This window comes from Lipotes vexillifer, unplaced genomic scaffold, assembly GCF_000442215.2.
Source record: "Lipotes vexillifer unplaced genomic scaffold, Lipotes_vexillifer_v1.1 scaffold1477, whole genome shotgun sequence".
Classification (NCBI taxonomy): domain Eukaryota; kingdom Metazoa; phylum Chordata; class Mammalia; order Artiodactyla; family Lipotidae; genus Lipotes; species Lipotes vexillifer.
The window spans coordinates 46068-65087 of record NW_006776536.1 but is presented as its reverse complement, the minus strand read 5'-3'; the positions used below and the strand labels follow the sequence as shown (position 1 = coordinate 65087).

The window sequence follows — 19020 nt, the reverse complement described above, 5'->3', positions numbered from 1 at the left end:
CGGGCCTAGCTGCTCCGCGGCATGTGGGATCTTCCCGGACCGGGGCACGAACCCGTGTGCCCTGCATCGGCAGGCGGACTCTCAACGCGCCACGCCACCAGGGAAGCCCGGCTTCTTTAACTTATTAACAAGCGACCTTAGAAACCAGCTTTGATTGAAGCTTTGTTTTCATTATTTTTGTGTGAACCCGTGTGCCCTGCATCGGCAGGCGGACTCTCAACCACTTGCGCCACCAGGGAAGCCCGGCTTCTTTAACTTATTAACAAGCGACCTTAGAAACCAGCTTTGATTGAAGCTTTGTTTTCATTTTTTTATTTTTGTGAAGAAATTCTCCTGTAATAAGATACTCCATTTAACATTTTCTGACTTTTCTGACTGTTCCTTTCTTGTGAGTTGGGAATACTGTGATGACCGCTTAGTCTGGTAATGTCAGTATATAGTGTATTTTAGCACAGGGATTGTATGATTGCATAATAAACAGTGCTTTGCCATCTAATTTCATAACAAAATAGTTCACATCCCATTTGTACCTTAAAAACACAACATTTGAAGTCCAGATTTTCTTTTCTTGTTTTGACATGTTGGGTGTGCACTTATAATAATAAAATGTTGCAGTACAGCATATGGCACTCTGAGCACTGTTGAGTTGTACCCGTGTCACTGCGATTTGGAGAGCGCCCAGCTGCAGTGCAAAGTGATAGCACCGTATGTGGTCTCTTGTCACACCTGCTCAACTCTGCCCTGGTAGTGTAAAAGCAGCCAGAGACAGAATGTAAAGGATGGTGTGACTGTGTTCTGTTAAAACTTTATGGTCACTGAAATTTGAATTTCATAGAATTTGTACAAGTCACGAAATATCGTCCTTTTGATACTCCCCCACCCCCACCAACAGTTAAAAACGTAAAAACCATTCTTCGCTCAGGGCCTGTATTTATAAAAAAGGTGGCAGACCAGATTTGGCAATCTCAGTATGGTACCCCCAGGTGTCCTAAGTCTCTGGAGTTGCTTCACACACTCATGGCAGAAAAAATGGGGTGGGAAAGGACCTAAACTGAAAAGGTACCATTGTGGTTTCTGCTGTTGGTTGGATTTTTCTATTTCTTTGTTTTTTTGTACGTAGGAATCTTAAGTGCATATAGTCACCTCATAGTTTTTCTGTTAGATAGTCTTTTATAATACCCTGATTTTAGATTGTGCTTATATTTATAGAGCCTGTCCTAAATGCCAGGGATTCTGCTGCTTTATTATATTTTCTTTCTTTTCATAATTTTTAATTTTATCATACATAGGTACATAGCTTACATAGGTGCATAGTTTAAAAAGTCAAATGGTATCACAAGATTTATAACAAAAAATAACAATCATCTATTTCATCTTTCCCATCCTATCCCTTCCTCATCCCCAGCCCCTAGTGAGTGAGTTACTTACTCACTGGGAGCTGCTACCTCCATCTCTTAGCTGTTTCCTCATCTTTACTTCCTTATGCATTTCTAAATTATATACCTGTAGGTAGCAGTTTCTAATCTATCTTACTTCTAATTATGAAGGTTAAGGTTTAGCTCTCTTTCCCTCTCACATCTCCCAACATAGTTAAAGCACAACTTTGGTTAATATCAGTAATAAAAGTATGTATATTTTGGTTAATTAATCCCTAAATCTCTGACTTAATTTGCAAAATCCTTCTCAACACGGTAACATACATCTGGCAATACACTTCCTTGGACATATCCTTTCCAGAGCCCTCTGCCTCATGGTTTACTCCAAACTGGTTCCTCTTGACTTTGTCTGTAGCTGCAGGTGTCCCCTCTTCTGGGAGTCATCTTTGCTTCTCTGTGTGTTGGATCCCTGGTCTCATGGATTCCGTGTCTTCCCCTCATGGCTTACTGCCATGCTTTAGTGAAGCCCATTCTCCATCCAGTAGCTTCCTCAAGAAACTGTGAATAAATCTTTCAGACCTTCCAGGTCTAAAAATGTTCTTTTCTAGAATTGCTATTGAGGAAGCTGATGTCATTCTGATTTCCAGTCCTTTTATAAGTTTTTCCTCACTAGAAGAGTTTAGATAGTCTTTTTTTTGTTTGTTTAATCTCCGATACCACGGACTTTCACACTGTGTCTTAAAGGATCTTTTACCACTCAACATGGTGCCACATGTAGGTCTTAGGGGGAGAGTCACTTCTTTATGCTCTGAGAAAAAACATTTTTTTGACAAGGGAGTTTAGTGGTGAATTATAATATGTTGTAAAACTTTTGTTACTTGGATGTTGGACTTTCTGAATTGTTTCTCCATTTTCTGTCTTTCATAAATTGGTTGGCATTCTCCTTGGCTGTTGTTTCCTTTTCTTTGTCCTTTATTGTTGTTTTTCTAGAGCTTCCAGAAGGGTAGAGAATTGTGTAGGTTTCAACCCACTAAGCATCTGGAAGGTTGCAGAATCCTTTGCTATTTTCTTGTTGAGACTCCATGTCAGCCCAAATGTAGCCATGCCTTTTATATCACATAGACTTTGAGAAGAAATTCATAAAACAGTGTGGTGATCATTTAATATAGTCTTTCTGTCTAGAACGGGAAGTTGTCTGTCGTTGCCCTCGTAGAGAATCATCCAGGCTTCCAGAGCACCTCCAGCCTTGGGGTCTTGAAGGTTGTTGGTGTTCCTAACCTTTAGCAAGTTCCTGCATCTTCTGCTCACAGATAGGACAGATAATCTGTCCTTTTCATTCACTGGCTCTCATTTTTTCCTTTGGGCACTGTCCGTGATAGTATAAAAGAGCTTTGAGATATTCAAAGCTAATTATTTTTTCCTCCAAGTGGCAAGTCCTTCTGCCACCCTGGTCCTCTTTGGGTGCCATGTGGTTGGCAGTCTCTTCATCTGCCCCAGAACAGGATATGATATTGCTTGGCATGAGCTGATCTGCCCAGGGAAGGCTTCAATAGAGTTAGTATCTCCCATGGTCCTAGATGGCAGTTGATCTATGACACATTCTGAGGGTTACTTGCTTATTAGTCACAGCATAATACAACTTTATGTCAAGCTTATAATTAACTAAAATCTTTGGACTTGTTACTTTCTTTAACAGTTTTCTTAGGCCTAGCAACCTCTACCCCCCACCCCATGTCATGCTTTTCAGTTTTTATTTTAAAAGGACTTTACATTTAACCATGTTAAGTAAATTTCTCTTGGTTTCATCATGTCAGACAGCTTTTAAATGCTGATTCACTCGTGTTTTCTGTGCATTTGGACAAACCTCTGGCATTCTGGTCAACCAGCTCTGATAGCACCACTGGCCACAAGAGCTGAGCTCCTCCAGTGTCACCACCTACGCTCTTTGGGCTGAGCTCCCAGCCAGCTTGTCTGTCAAGTGATTCTTTTCCCTGCCCATGAAGACATGGGGTTCCTGTCCATGAGTGTATCCCAGGAGCCATTAGATGGCAGGTTAGCCTGCTGCTGTTTCCCTTCCGCAGGCTGGCCTGGGGCTGGCTTGGGGCTGGCTTGTGCTCTCGATGACTGTTGCTGGGACCGGTCGCTCACCGGGTGTTCCATGCCGGTCCTGTGGCCGTGTGCCGTGATGGGAAGGGCACAGACTTGGGAGCGCGATGGGCCTGGGCTTGAGTCCCAGCTCTGGCCAGCTTATTCACTAGCTGTGGTCTTTGGGAGATCATCTCACCTCTTAGAATCTTAGTTTTTCCATCTGCAAATGAGAGCGAAGCCTTGAAGAGTTATTGTGAGGTACAGATAATGTATCTAAAAGCATCAAGTCCAGAGTCTGGCATATGGTAGTCTCTTAATAATTGTGAGCTGCTGTTAGTCATTTTCCCTCCTTTAATAGAAAGTTGCCGTATCAGAGCATTTACTGTTATTGTGGAATAGCTAGAAGAGATTAAGGAGCTATAAAGACTGTAAGCAGTGTTCACGTCTCATGTTCTACGCTGAGCTTGTATTCCTGAGCAGAGTCTCAGCAGTCCAGCAGTCTGCTTTGCTGGTAAAATATTCATGACGGAAAGCACTTCCTGGAGGTTAACAGGTTATTACTGCTAGTCTAGGGACTGTTGAGATAGCCCTAAATGCTTTATGATTATACACATTATTTATGTCTGTCTGTATGTATGTATGGCTGCCATGGGTCTTCGTTACTGCACGTGGGCTTTCTCTGGTTACAGCGAGCAGGGGTTACTCTTCGTTGCGGTGCGCGGCCTTCTTATTGTGGTGGCTTCTCGTTGTGGAGCACAGGCTCTAGGCGTGCGGGCTCAGTAGCTGTGGCTCGCGGGTTCTAGAGCTCAGGCTCAGTAGTTGTGGTGAACGGGCTTAGTTGCTCCGTGTCATGTGGGATCTTCCTGGACCAGGGCTCGAACCCATGTTCCCTGCATTGGCAGGCGGATTCTTAACCACTGCACTACCAGGGAAGTCCTGATTATACACATTCTGATTAAAGTTTGCTGGGCAAGGAAGATCGAAGGTTAGAAAAAATGGGGGTGGGGAGCTTTAAAATTTGTGACCAATTTGCCATGTCTGTCTCTGTTACAGAGTTGCTTATAACTCCAAATTAACCAGGATAATTAGCTCATTCTTAAACTGACACTTGTTTCTTTTTGGCCTTTTTTCAATGGCATCTCAATATGCTCTAGAATTTCTGATTTGGAAAGGCTGTTCTCTTTGGGCATCTTGTCTGTAATGGACGTATGAATAAAAAAGTAGCCACTGTCACTTGATTCAGGTTGGGTGACTCACAAACTGCATATAACTGATTTCACTTAGTAAAAACATGGGCGAGTTGGATTTTCCAAGGCTTTCCCCTGCCCTGTGTTAGTATAGAATTCTCCTTATAGCTCTGCTGTTTTCATACTGTTCCTGACTTGCTTAGGACCAATCTTCCTCCCTACAGTTTTATTTATTGTATTTACTTTTTGGCCATGCCGCACAGCTTGCAGGATCTTAGTTCCCTGACCAGGGATTGCACCTGGGCCCGAGCAGCAAAAGTGTTGCTTCCTAACCACTGGACCACCAGGGAATTCCCATCCCTACAGTTTTAGATTAGGAACTCTTTTGGGTTATTTCAGATAACAGATGTTCTGATCGCATCACGTTTCTTCTGGCTCTCCAGTTACATGTCACTTCTTTCTGATATTTCAGTCAGATTTGTTGACAGCTCTGCCTGGTTTCAGAGGTTCAGAGAATTCTGGATGCTTGAGATGGAAAACCCTCTACTTAGAATTTTCTTATTTCTTATTTTCTTATTTGTACACACGCACACACACACACAGAATAGACACCTAGATCCAGCTAGGTTTTCCTTGCCTTTATTGCTTTGATCTCTAACAAGGCTCCTGGCAAAAACCTGATTACCATTGTGTCATCCTCATTACTTGTCTTTTTTCTTTCCAACCCCTTAGTCTCACTTTTAAAAAAAAAAACTTGTTCTTAGTATAAATAAGTCATGCTTTGCATATACTCGTATTGAAGTTTTTGAAGTTGTGGAAATTATGCACATAAATTCATGTCCACTTGCATTTTCATAATGAGAGCTTGTAGAAGGACACATCACTGTACTTTAGTGTGGACTCCATGACAAAAGTGAGGCTGGACTTTTCTTGATTGGCAGTTGGCTGTTTAAATATAAAAGTGAAGTGGGCGATTAAGATCACACCTCTTGCCTGTCCACAGCATCTTAGAGGTGTATTTGGAGTTAGCCCCAGGGTGTGGGTAGGCATTTGTTTTCTGAGGATTGTGTATTTCCCAGGTAGCTCAGAATTCCAAGGGCAATCCATAAATTTGTATCATCTGATACCTAAGTACAGCTAGGCATGAAGAAAACGTGAAAATTAGGCTTTGAGGAATTATGGGTGAAACTGGAGGGGGGATAATAATTTAATGTGAAATTTCTTAGGGAATAACTTGGTTTTCAAAGTAGAGGCTGTTGTAGGGCCTCGCCATCCTCTGTGAGTTCTTAAAATGGTCTCTGGGTCACCGCTCTTTATCTAGGCTCACCCCTGTCCAGTCCATCTTTCACATTGACAGCATTTAAACTCTAGATCTCATCTTGTTGCTCGTTTGCCTTGTCTCACCTGACCTCAGTGTCCCACCTCAGTGGTCTTGTCTTCAGCACTCCCTTCCCTATCCCACATTTTAGTCATATTCAAGCACATGGCCATTCTGGGAACAGGTTAGACCTCTTCCCCTCTCCGCCCTTGTGGGAGTACAGCGTCTGTTGAAAATGTACTTGCCACAGCTTAAATTTCATCTCCTCTGTGTCATTTTCCTCTACTTTTCTTGAGTCATTTGTTTCTATATACTGTGTTAATCTTTGCTATAGCTATTTTAATGTGCATTTATCTCAGTTAGAACGGACTGGCTCCCTCCCTCGCTTCTGCAGCAAGCCTGCCCGGCTCTGCTGTGCATTCGTGCATGGCTCTTTGAGATCTGGCTTTGCGTTGCCTAACCTTTCCTAGTGCCTTCTGAAAGGCTCTTTCTTCTTGTCATCAGGACTTCTCCCTGCTGTGAATTTCTTGAAGCTCCAGGGTCTATCCTCCATGCTTGTAGGATCACCTACTGAGCCCTACCTGTCTTTTGAGGCCCAGCTTAGGCCTCATTTATAGCAAAGTCTTTTCTGTCCAGGCTCCCCTCCCTTGAGCTCCCTTTCTACAGAACAAGCTTGGAGTTTATGCCATCTATTTTCTGTATTTTCTCTGTTCTCAGTTTTATTGTATTCTTCAAGGAAGTAGGCACTGTTATCATATTACTCCTGCATTCCCCAATACAGTGCAAATTAGTGCTTTAAAAGTACCTGTTAGGGCTTCCCTGGTGGCGCAGTGGTTGAGAGTCCGCCTGCTGATGCAGGGGACACGGGTTCGTGCCCCAGTCCGGGAAGATCCCACGTGCCGCGGAGCGGCTGGGCCCGTGAGCCATGGCCGCCGAGCCTGCGTGTCTGGAGCCTGTGCTCCGCAACGGGAGAGGCCACAACAGTGAGAGGCCCGTGTACTGCAAAAAAAATAATAAAAGTACCTGTTGATTAATATAGTGCATATTAAATGGATTTTACTCCTTTATTTACTACTCTGAAAAGCTGAAATATCAAAGAAAGTTACAAATTAAAACTGGGAAAAGCATCTACAACATCTGGATGGTAGAAACTTGATTGCTTTTGATACGTTCTTTGGAAGAAGCAGTTTCAGAGCTAATACAACGAAACTGGCCCTGAGTTTGTATTGCCCTTTCCTCTAAAGAAATTCGTTGTCTCTGTCACTCTGACACTTGATTAGTCTAGTGTTCGGGTCGGGGTGAGGGGACAGCTGTATGAGTTGGATACCTTTGTTCAGAATGGAGAGGCCGCTACTGGGTAGACTTCCCAGTCGTTTGTGATCTTTTTCCTTAGTACTTAAAGAGAACTGCCATCAAAGCCCAATTGTTACTCCTTCCCGATGTTGCATGTCTCTGCCTCTTCGTGTGAAAATTATAGCTTTTGCCTAGGCCTTGAGCGTTGTTTTTGGGGGAGTTTATCATTAACTTATAACACAGAGCTGACCTCCCTTCAGAGTGACTCTGCACTCTGCTGTTTATAGATACTTTACTCTCTGTCCCTTCCTGGTGGCATGCTGCTCTCAGTGTACAGAGTGGCAACCACCAACCCTTCTTCAGCCTAGCCGTCCCCCCATTTGGGTCTTGTTATATGTGGCCCAACTCAGTTCTCTGCACTCCTGAATCCAAGCCCAGGGGTCCTGCAACTCCAGGTGTCTGGACACTGGCAGAAGCAGGAGAGCCAGTAAGAGCAGCCTTTCAGCAGCTCGGTTTGTTCACTACACCCTGTTCCCAGGCTGCTGGTAAACTCGGCCAAAGGTTTGGGGTAAATGTGCCTGCCCCTCGCGGAGTAATACGCATGTTGTTTTGAACCTGAATGGAGGCAGTTGTGCTCGCCTTGGCAGCACATATACTAAAAAACTGAATGGAGGCAGTGAAGACTCAGTTTTCTCTGGGACCAGTGGGGAGTCTATTTTTTTATATTAATCAAACATCATTGTTTCCCAACATGTTTGAGTGACCTGGGCATTTTATTTTTCATCATAATATTTTTGAATTAACTTAGAAAATGAAATAAATTCCCACAGACACATACCTATTTTAAAATTTAGCCAGGTGTATCTCTACCAGTAATGAACCACTTGTAGCCCTCCTGATTCAAGCTAGCATTCTCCATTATCACAAGGTAAAGAATTTGAAATTTTACCTTTTATCCCTACAAATATTCCTAGAAATTAGAGGCTAAAAAACAGTTCTAGTTTTCTTGTGACCTATTTGTTTGAGTTAAGAATGTCCAAGTTGTTTCTTTTATAGGTATATATGTATATGTGTGTGTATATATATATATATATATATATATGAGAATAAACATGATTTCCCAGGTATGTTTATATTTTATTTATTTATTTATTTTGTGGTACGCGGGCCTCTCACCGCTGTGGCCTCTCCCACTGTGGAGCACAGGCTCCGGACGCGCAGGCCCAGTGGCCATGGCCCACGGGCCCAGCCGCTCCGCGGCATGTGGGATCCTCCCAGACCGGGGCACGAACCCGTGTCCCCTGCATCAGCAGGCAGACTCTCAACCACTGCGCCACCAGGGAAGCCCGGTATGTTTATATTTTAGAAGAAAGGAAGACCGTGGCCCATAGTCTCTCCCCACCTATCCCACATTGGCCCTTGTGTGGAAAAGGTAGGTAACTATTGACTTTGGCTGTGGAAGGAGATGGGGAAGATATTTTAGTACCAGGAGAGAAACTCTGAATCATAATTGTAGCAATCATACAATTTTAGCTGTCTTGTCCCGTACGGCCACATGTGACTCGAGCACCGGAAATGTGGCTGGTCCAAATTGCGACGTGCTATGAAGTTTCAAAACACCCATATTTTGAAGACTTAGTACCAAAAGAATGACATGTTGAAATAATAATGTTTAGCTCTATGAGGTTAAATAAATACATTTAAAATTAATTTTACCAGTTTCGTTTTTACTTTTTGGTGTGGCTGCTAGAAAATTTAAGCATGTTACATGTGGCTCACATTGTGGCTTGAGTGATGTTTCTGTTAGCACCAGCTCGGGTGACGGTGGAGGTGTTGCGTTTCTCGTAGTGCTGAGGGCTGGGGCCTCTAGAGAGTGCTGCAGGCAGACTGAGGTGTGTAGGGATTTGAACTTGGGGAGCATGTGCTTACATGCCTTTGTATAAGACCCAGGAAAAATCTGTATTGTAAATATTCCCTTCGTAGCACATCTAAAAGAAATAGTATTAAAAATCTGCAGCACATTCTGTTGTCTTAAAGTCTTTCCCCTGTGTTACCTTAGGTGGACGCAGCTACTGCTCATGCTTGTGGAGGCTGTTCTTCTTCCTTTAGGTGGCTGCAGCTGTGTCTAAACTGGATGTATGTTTTGCGTGTTTGCTGCAAGACTGGAGCACGCAAGGAAGTATTTAGGGTCTGGGATCTTGGGGATTGAAGTGGGCCAGTTACGAAATGGCACACCAGAGGATGGCTTCGCAGGTGTGCGGCCTGTAGTCCCACGGGGCCCACACCCAGAAGCGTTAGCTTTCAGGCTCAACGTTGCTGTCTTGAGATTCTTCATAACCTTTGAATCTCTTTTTGAATCTTTGAACCTTGTGCCCTGGGCTGGCCATTCCTGGATACAGGTTTTCCATCATTGATAGCAGTTTGCAGACTTGGGCTTTATAGAGTACAGTTTACCCCACTTGGATAGAAAATTGCCAAAATTAGGCAGTTAGTACGTATGAATAGGGGATTTTGTATTTTAAACTCATTAAAGTTCTTCTTTGTCATTTCCACAGTTTCCTTCTCATTTGTAGGCAGGACCATCAGCAGTTTCTCTCTCCAAAGCTCTCTAATAGTTTACCTTTTAGTGTGTTCATGGTGTCATTTTTTCTGGCCTCTGTTGGAAAGTGTTATGTTTTGCTTCTGTTATGTTGAAGGAAAACCCACTAATACCAGCTTGTCCACAGGGAGTTTCTGAAATAAATAACAGTCACGTGTTGGTATAGTAGGCTTTTCCTCTGTTTCTCATGGTTGCACGATTATTTTGAATATACTTATTGCAGTTTATTACAAATGATCAGCAATGGTTTAAACCCAGGACAGCAGCAGCATCTGAGGACTTGCTAGAGGTGCAGAATCTCGGGCCTGATCCCTGCTTTCCTGAATCAGAATCTGAGACTGTGTTTTAATAAGACCCCATGGAAGTTCGGTAGCACTGGGTTTAAAGCTCACTTGACTTCAAGGGGGTGGTATGTTGATTACACAGAAGCTTCCAGGTGCTGAGTGCCGGTATGTCTCAGCCACCAGACCGGGCCTTTCTTATCTACTCACAGCCAGTTTACTTGTTTGAGGATATTGGGGCTTAGAGAGGTGAAGTGGTTTTCCTGAGGCCTCAGTGCCAGGCAGTTGTGGAGCCAGCATTGGAATCCAGTATGTTGAGATGCTTAAGAGTCCTAGGAGAAAATGATGTTTATTTGATGGAAAGCAAGTGGTTGTAGGTGGTTTACATAAACCACATTTGGGCCCCGTTGAATATACTCTACCAGCAGAGCCTTGGCAGATTCTGAGAGGGACTGACGTCCTTCTCAAACCTCTTGCACGTGATTTAACCACATCACCATACCAGGTCCCATGTCATAGAGACAAGGTAGCACCTTTTGTTTCAGAAACAAAGTGTCACTGCTTAACTGCTTTTGAAATAAAGGTACTGTGGCCCAGGTTTTGCTTCCAAGAAGGACGATATTTTATTAATTTCACAGGACCCTTAATTAAAGCAGTTGATCTATGACGAGTAGATTTATGGATCCTTTGGTCCTATTTTATGCATATATGGTGATAATTTTCACTTGTGTCTTCAGTTATGAGGAAGGCGGAGCATAGCAGAGGTTGTCCTCTGTGGCATCAAGTAACAGTTAACTCCTGCCCACATACTCTTCAGCCCTTGTGGAGAAAACCCTATTTTCAAGGTGCCTCATCCAATTTATAAAACAATTCTAGGATTTTGCAGAAAGATGGAGGGTAGTTTGCTTTTACCATTTCTCTCCTTGTCAGTATTGATTTAAAAGCCTGTGAATTGGTTTACTGTAAGAAAGTGTATTCCCTCTTATCCCTAAATCCTGTGGAAGTATACCTAGGTTAAGAATTTTAAAGTGTATTTTTGTTTACTAAAAGTGAGCTCTTGAAGTTCTGACTTTTTTCAGTTTCTTGAGTATCTTAGTTACATTTTTTAAAGGACTCCATTTACCCCAGGGCCCTGGGCAGTTGAACTTTGTAACAGTTAGTTCATACCTAGCTTGATTTTACTTCAAAGGGCACAGATAGAAGTAGGGCCAAGCCAGGGGTAACTAATTTACCAGTGCTGTTCATTTCCAATCAATTTGCGGTTTGGCTAAAAGGTAGAATACATAATGTTTAAGAGTCTACTGTGGTTATATTTTATTTTTAAGTCGGTAGTATACCTACCCAATTTAAAGAAAATGCACTGTGGAAATGTATATTTTAAGGTGTTCTGATTTGAAAAATGCTACTCTAATTTTGGATGGTGGAAAGCAAAAGGAGTTAGGCATTTTAAAACAGATAGTTGCTCAAGAATTCCTTTTCTTGTGTATAATAAGTATAATAACACATGATGTCATGGGCTCAGGAGTTTGGAGGAGCTGGTTGGTCAGGTCGGCCATCCTGCTGGAATACAGACCAGGTGTGTATGATGGCTCATCGTAACCCGGCCTAGGACAGGCTCTCAGATCGGCAGGCAGCGATCTTCCTCGTGGTGATTTGGGGGTGCAGACACCTTCCTTTTGGGCTCTGCAGTCCCTTGGGGCCTTTTTGGTCATCAACATCCAGCCAGATGCCGGGGGGAGCACATGGAGGTTTTTATGGCTCACAGTACATTGGAGAAAACTTTGTAATGTGGCCATATCTACCTGCCCGAGAAGTTGGGGACATGGTCTAGGTGAGTGCCTAAGGAAGGGAGAGAATGGATCTGGTAGACAGTCCCGCCTGACACCACGTGGCTCCGCCCCTCCGGGCAGGCTGTGAGGACTGTGGGGGACATGCCCGTGAGGGTTCAGAGATGGCAATAAGGAATGTGTTAGTCAGCACTCTATTTCCTCTTGAGCAAGGGATGCTAAACTTTTTCTGCAAAGTACCAGATAGTAAATATGCAGGCCACACATGGTCACTGTCACATATGCTTCTCTTAAACAACCCTTTAAAATTATCAAAGCCATTCTTAGCTTTCAGTCTGTGGGCTGGATTTGGTCTGTGGGCCGAAGTTTGCCAACACTTGTTATTTCATCACCACCAATTATCAGTTTTCTCTGTAAATCAGTATATGATGAGTTACCTTTATAAGGTTAAAATTTTGGAAGTCAGTTTTTAATTGAGGTAGATAATGTGATTATATCTTGATCCATATTTTAGAAGTATGACTTTGGTTTGTAGATGTTTATAGTTTTCAGTTGATGAATATGAGTGTATATCTTGTTTATAACTAGCCAGTAGTAAGGGCTTGATATCAGATTTGCTTTTGTGGTTTATTAGTACTTTTCATTATACTTTGCCTTTATATGTGGGATTACAAAAAAATGAAAAGACATGCTACTTTAAATGAGACCTTTTTTTTTGAAGACTTAAGGCTAAATTATTAACTGTGTCCAGTTTTCTCACTTCAAGTGGAGAGACCATTAGATTAGCAGAAATTCGGCTTATAGACCAAAATAAGGACATACTGACCTGATACCAGTGGGACGTGGGAAGGTATTTGAATGTCACTAATGGCTTTTCAGTCAGTGACTTTGCTGAAGTATTTAAAATAAGGACAGTGAACTCTTTTGTCTGTAGACATCCTAGGATCGAATTTTCCGTGATCAACTTTGAAGACGGTGAATTATTGTTCTTTAAGGTCATCTTGCTACAGTTTTTTGTTTCTTTGTTAAGAATGACATAGGTTTTACCATTTTATGGCTTTCAGATTTTCAGCTGTGAAAGTGCTGTCAGTGGCTAAAAGTTCTGGTTCCTGGTGGTTATTTATTTAATGTTGTAATATCCTGAAGAGTACCATGTACTTAGGTCTCGATACTTGTCATTTGTTACTGAAGATACTAGTTCTGTGTAAGAATGTGTGTTTCACCCTGAAGAAAGGGTTTATTTTCTTCCTTTCCCGGCACTAAATTCTTAAAGTATGGATGGGTTAATTTTGCAGGTTAAAATCATTCCAGGTTTTATCATTCTTTGAGCATTTTCAAGTCAAAATTCTTTGTTATCAATAAAAATATTTTCTGAGAAGGAAAAAATCTTGCCAGTTTTACTTATTTAGAAAGTATTTTATAGATTCGACATGGAACTTGTTTTTCTTATGTGACCCAAGTTGACATTTTAGACTAAAACTAGATGGAAATTTGAAAAATTAATATGTGAAGTTGAGATTGTATTTGAAATACTCTCTGCATTTTGTTTAGAGCAGCATGTTTTGGAAATTTGATCTTCACTCATCATCCCACATAGACACACTTCTAGAAAGAGAAGATGTAACACTGAAGGAGTTGATGGATGAGGAAGATGTTTTACAAGAATGTAAAGCTCAGAACCGCAAACTTATAGAGTTCCTGTTAAAAGCAGAATGTCTCGAAGATTTAGTCTCATTCATTATTGAAGAACCACCTCAAGACATGGATGAAAAGATCAGATACAAGTAAGAAAATTCAATCTTCTCTTTAGGGTGGGGCTGAAGTGAAGTGGGGGGTAGGGTATATTATCGTCCTTGTTGTCTAGCAGCTCTGCAGGGCTGCCGTAGACCAGTTACAGAATGTTAACATGTCAAGAGCAACAGGCTCAGTGGAGCAAACAATCTATTCTAGAACTAAGTCCAGTGAAATCACAGGATTTTTAAAGTGAATGTTCTAAATTTTGGCCAAAAGGTTTTGTCTAAGGGCAAGGTGCATTATAAACAGTGATAAAGTTTCCTAAAATAGTAAGACAATCCAAGTAAGTATTTTCTCTTTTTTTGCAAATAGGAAGACAGAGATGATGTGACTACTCAAGATCACACAGCACATCTGGGCCAGAGCTTGTTTTATGAACAGCGCTGCTGATTAAATAAATTCTGACCTTTTGTTAACTGAAAATAAGGGTATGGGTCTTGGTGAGCATTACTGTAGCTAAATTTAAGCAGCTAAGACCTTGGATAACTGCAGTGGATGTTATCTACTTCACCACTGGTGTCGCCAGCTTACGACACTTTGTATTCGGATCCCTGGAAACTCTGCGAATATTCCATATGTATTTAAAGTGTTGGGGTATCAGTTAGTTACTTTTCCATCTCCAACTCTATTGAAATATTTGTTCCCCCTCTCTGCCTGAAAATAGAACCAATTCAGGAACAAAACAAAAAGTCATTGATTAAGCATTAAATAAACTTAATGGAATAGGAAGAATTATGGCCTACAGTAGATTCTCCTTTGCCCTTTTTCCCCCAGTCTGTCCCCCTTTTCAGATATCCTTTCATTTCTTTGTGGGGAGAGTTTTGCTGTCAGAGGAATAATACTTAGTAATGCTTCCAAGTTCTCATGGCTTGGATCTTCAAGGAAGTCATGTTCTCTGCCAGCCATTAAGGTTGACAACTAGCATTGCAGCACGTCTCCACTCAGAGAGCAGTACCTTAGAAAAGAAAAGGACAGAAATTTGGCAGGAATACCAGTGTACTCCTTTCGCCCCAAAGATAGATACTTTGCTACTTTGGAATTCCCTTCACAGTGAACCAGCATGTGTGGATGCTGCTTGTCGTGGGGCTTATCCTGGCTGGAGGCAGCATGGTGTGGGCTTTGTATCAGGCCCACCCGGATGGGTGTAGCCCTCTCCTGGAAGCCCTGAGAAGTTGAACAAGAGGCTGACCCTTCTTGGGTCTGTTTTCTCACATGCTGAGTGAAGCGAATACTTCTTTAACTGGAGAAGAGTAAGCAAGCCTTGTGGAAATGGCTTATTTTACCAAAAAGTAGTCATGGCATCTGTTGTATTGCCATGCCAGCGCCTTTTGTGCTGCCTTTGAGGTTGAGAGAGCAGGTGTGTTTCCCTGGGCACGCAGCCTTCTGGTTGGCACCATTTCGAGGGAGCATGGCTTGAGCTGAGCAGAGCAGTTCTCTGCTGCACTTCTGGCCTGGACAGAGCCACCAGCTGTGGTGACATACACAGAGCCGGATAACTCGGACAGCTGGATTAGCACAGAGCGATTTTTCAGAGGGGATCTGAAAGCTTCTCTGGGTTAAGGTTGACTATAGTCATCTAAGGAAATTTAGACTAGTGCTTTTTAGTTTACGGATGATGGGGTGATTGCTGTGGTTTGTGAAGTTCGTAACTGCGTATCAGTTACACATGTGGATTGAACCCATCACTTTTAATCCAGTGATCATACACAAGGTGTTAAACGTTTGTCATTTTTACACTAACTTTTTAATCTTAATGACAGATACCTCCGTTTTAAATAATTTAGCAGAAATCTGAACAGAACTTTAAAAATAGGTCCTTAAGTAGTAGTGTAAACCCAAAAGCTGAGATGCTGTTGATCGGGTCAGGGTTCCCACAGAGGGACTTCAGAGGCAAGAGGAGAACCCGGAGGAGTGCTCCCCTCATTGTCAGGGGAGGCCAGGCTTCAGGACGGGGAGATGGGACAGGGGGCCCAGGGGATCCAGGGGCTGTGCTGACAGGCCAGGTAACCATTGGCATTTACAGCGTGGAGCACATGGGCCCCTTCAGTGCAGGTTCTCCAGGTTGGTGGACACGGAAGCCCTGCTGCAGTGCTTCTGAGGAAGAACTGGAGACAAAGCAGAGAGTTCTTTCAAGTAGTTCCCTGGAAAAGGAGCAGAGAGAGAAAGTGGGAGCTACAGGCAGATGTGGAGCCAGGAGAGGTGTGGTGTTTGTTTTTTTTCAAAGATGCGAGAAATAGCGGTGTGTTTATGTGCTGGTGAGGGTGATGCAGCGCAGGGGGAAACGGGGCTGGTGTGGAGGGAGCGGGAGGTCTCGTGATGTTCTGTGCTGGCCTCGGTCGAGAAGACAGTAGGGTGGCTTCATAGTGGGAGGAGGAAGGGGACCGGCTGCAGGTCAGGGGTACGGTTGGGCTGGGCTCTCTTCCTATCGCTTCTGTGCAGCTGAGGTCAGAGGGTGGGGTGGGGCTGGAGAGGCCTTGCTGAGGGGTGGCATCGAGGAGGTCTTGGGGTGTTTCAGAAGCTTGTTTAATCTTAGGGAGGTAGGGAGGGAGAGTGAGAGTAGCCCCAGCCTGTTCTGAACCAGAACTTTGAGGCTTTGTGTTTGTGCCTGGGCCCCCACGAGCCTGCTTCTTGAGCTCAGTCAGACCTCTAGGTCACCGGTGGAGAAACAGGTGAAAATTTTAAAAGCTGCCCACGCGTTCTTCTGGACCTTCTGCATCAGAATTCTGAGACTACTCCCTACACACTGGCCTGTGGCCGGAGCTGGCGTCTCCAGCTTTTCCCGGCACTTTGCCAGCAGCTTCCAAATTGGGGCAGTTGGGCTGACTCCGCCACCACCCCCGCAACCCCAGCCTCGTTGCAGCGTTCAGGCAGTTTTATGAAGTAGAAGAAAAAGGGGAATTAAGACAGCTAGCATTTATTTATTCCAGGCCTCCTTCTCAGTATTTTGTATGTATTATTCTCCCCCGTGAGGTAAGGACTGTTGTCTTAATATTGCATCCTTGGAAACTGAGGCCCAGAGAAGGTAAGTAACGTGCCTGAGGTCATACAGCTTGTAAAGTGGTGGAGACAGGTTCTGAGCCTAGGTGGTGTGACTCCAGAAGCCACACCTGTCGCCATTGCTTGCTCCTGCCTCCGGCACTTTGGTGACTTTATATTATGGGGTCTTTGAGTCCATGTGTTCTATAAAGTGAGGAAGGCTTTAATTTGATTGAGCCAAAGCCTCCGGAAGACAGCAATTTGATAATGTGATCTTTGGGGATATTCTCATACGGTTCAGTGTTCCTCCCTCATGGCAGACCTGCTAGGTGCTGCAGCTTCTGGTCTGTTGCCAGTTGCTTCTCAAGCCAGTGGTCTCCAAAGAGGCAGCTGCTTGCTTGTCTTGGATGCCTCAGGGGTGCTGCATGGGTTCCCACCACACCCTTTACCCCTCTCTTTTGCCATATAGCTGCTTCTGGCTGTTTTGTCACCTCCCTGTCCTGATCAGCATTTGAGCTTGCCACTCCCTGCTACTCACCTGGGAGGGATAAAGAGCAGAGAGGTGAACGGTGGGAGGGGGAGAGTGTAGTCTGGACGGGCCTTGGAGTCTCCACTGTTGCTCTGAGAACAGATGAGAAGTCATTTGTAGTAAAAGAAGTGAGTGGAGAAAATGCATCTACTGCCTACTTTTCAGAGAGTGCTCTTGCGCTCAGGGGCAAACGTGCTTTAGGGGTACAGGCATTTCTAGGGCTGTGGGGCCTGGGGAAGAGGACTGTGTCCCACAGCAGTGAGATCTGTTGGTGGGCTGATCCCAGAAGATCCTGGAAGACTGGTGTGGAGAGCTCTGTATACGGTAACTCAGGCCATGTCCTGTTCTCTCCTGAGTGTATCAGAATGTTTATTCTCTTAACGTGTCATATGGACTGAACACTTGATAAGCCCAGCTTTCTAACTCCAGTTACAACCCATCTGAGAATACAGGCAGCCTGTCCAGGAACCTAAATGTGTCTTGAATAGTTAAGGGTGCTGTGTGCAGTGCAGTTTCCTGGAAATGGGCGTCCCCCGCGGTTGTCCTATGAGCTGTGCTGCTTTGCATGCCGGAGCAGGCTGCTGAGGGCTGCGCCCCCAAGGCTTTGACCTGCCCCATCGCGCCTCCTCCTCTGAGGAGGCCCCGCCCTTGCCTCCTGAGTCCCAGGTGTGCTCTAGTTTTGTTGGGTTAAAGCTTGGTTTAGAAACCATTTTTTAGACACAGAAGAAAAATCACTTTATAATCTCTCTAGATTAAATTGAACAGAATGGATTGAAATTATTTTCTAATTCCCAGAAGATGACTGTTTATTTTTCACAGAGTTTTAGGAAACCTTTCTGATTTGCATTTTACTTTATGTAATTAAACTGTTAATACAGATGATGATATAAGTATCCTGTTCTTCTAGGTATCCAAATATATCTTGTGAGTTGCTCACTTCTGATGTCTCCCAAATGAATGATAGACTGGGAGAAGATGAATCCTTGCTAATGAAATTGTATAGCTTCCTCCTAAACGATTCCCCCTTGAACCCACTACTTGCCAGTTTCTTCAGCAAGGTGCTAAGTATTCTTATCAGCAGAAAACCAGAACAGGTAAATATTGTTTTCCAAAAAGGTAAGTATTAGGGCTGATCATCCCCCTGAGATGATCCCCCAGTAATTTTGTTGCTTCAGTGTTCTGAGTTTGCCTTAAATCCAGGTTCTGTAAAAGGATATATTTTTAAACCTTAAGCATTTTAAATGCTTGCTGACTTAACACTGACTTACTCATTAATGAATACATTCTAATTTGACCTCTTCTTTTCTGAGTACCTCACATCCCAGTTTTTCAGTATACTTTGGCTTCCTCTTTTGACAAGTGGTTGGAAGCATGAGAGTGTTGGGGTCCATTTGTGAGGATAGTGTGAGGAGGGTGCACACTGAGTGGTTGGTGTGTGGGTGGCATCTTAGTGACTGTGGTAAAGTAACAGTTTACTTATTTTTTCTTTCCCTTAAGGATGATCACAGGTGAAACTTAAAAAGCTTTCCCATAAATGCAATTGATGGTTAGTTTATACAGATGGTGATTGTTTCTATTTTGACTCCACTCAAAAACTTGAGCCATCTAGGTACTGACTGTCATGTGCGTACACACGGAGCTCTGCTGCTCCTGTCCGGTAGGGCTTAGCAGGAGCTCATTCCTCACTGTTAACACCAGGAACCTCTTCCCCCGCTTCCTCCTCTTCCTTCGTTGTCGTGGTCATCTTCTTTGTGGTGTTGTCCATCTGTGTTCCCACATCCCGCCCCCCGCC

At 43.5% G+C, this 19020-nt stretch overlaps 1 protein-coding gene across 1 annotated transcript in view; it reads left to right on the top strand.

Moving 5' to 3' along the window:
• PPP6R3 (protein phosphatase 6 regulatory subunit 3) overlaps window positions 1-19020 on the top strand; it is a gene marked incomplete at its 3' end in the record, with an annotated part of 111024 nt that overhangs the window by 46560 nt on the left and 45444 nt on the right. The window contains exons 3-4 of the mRNA XM_007450450.1: window positions 13481-13713; window positions 18136-18322. Of these exons, the coding sequence (XP_007450512.1) occupies window positions 13487-13713; window positions 18136-18322 (414 nt within the window). The remainder of the gene's footprint in view (window positions 1-13480; window positions 13714-18135; window positions 18323-19020) is intronic.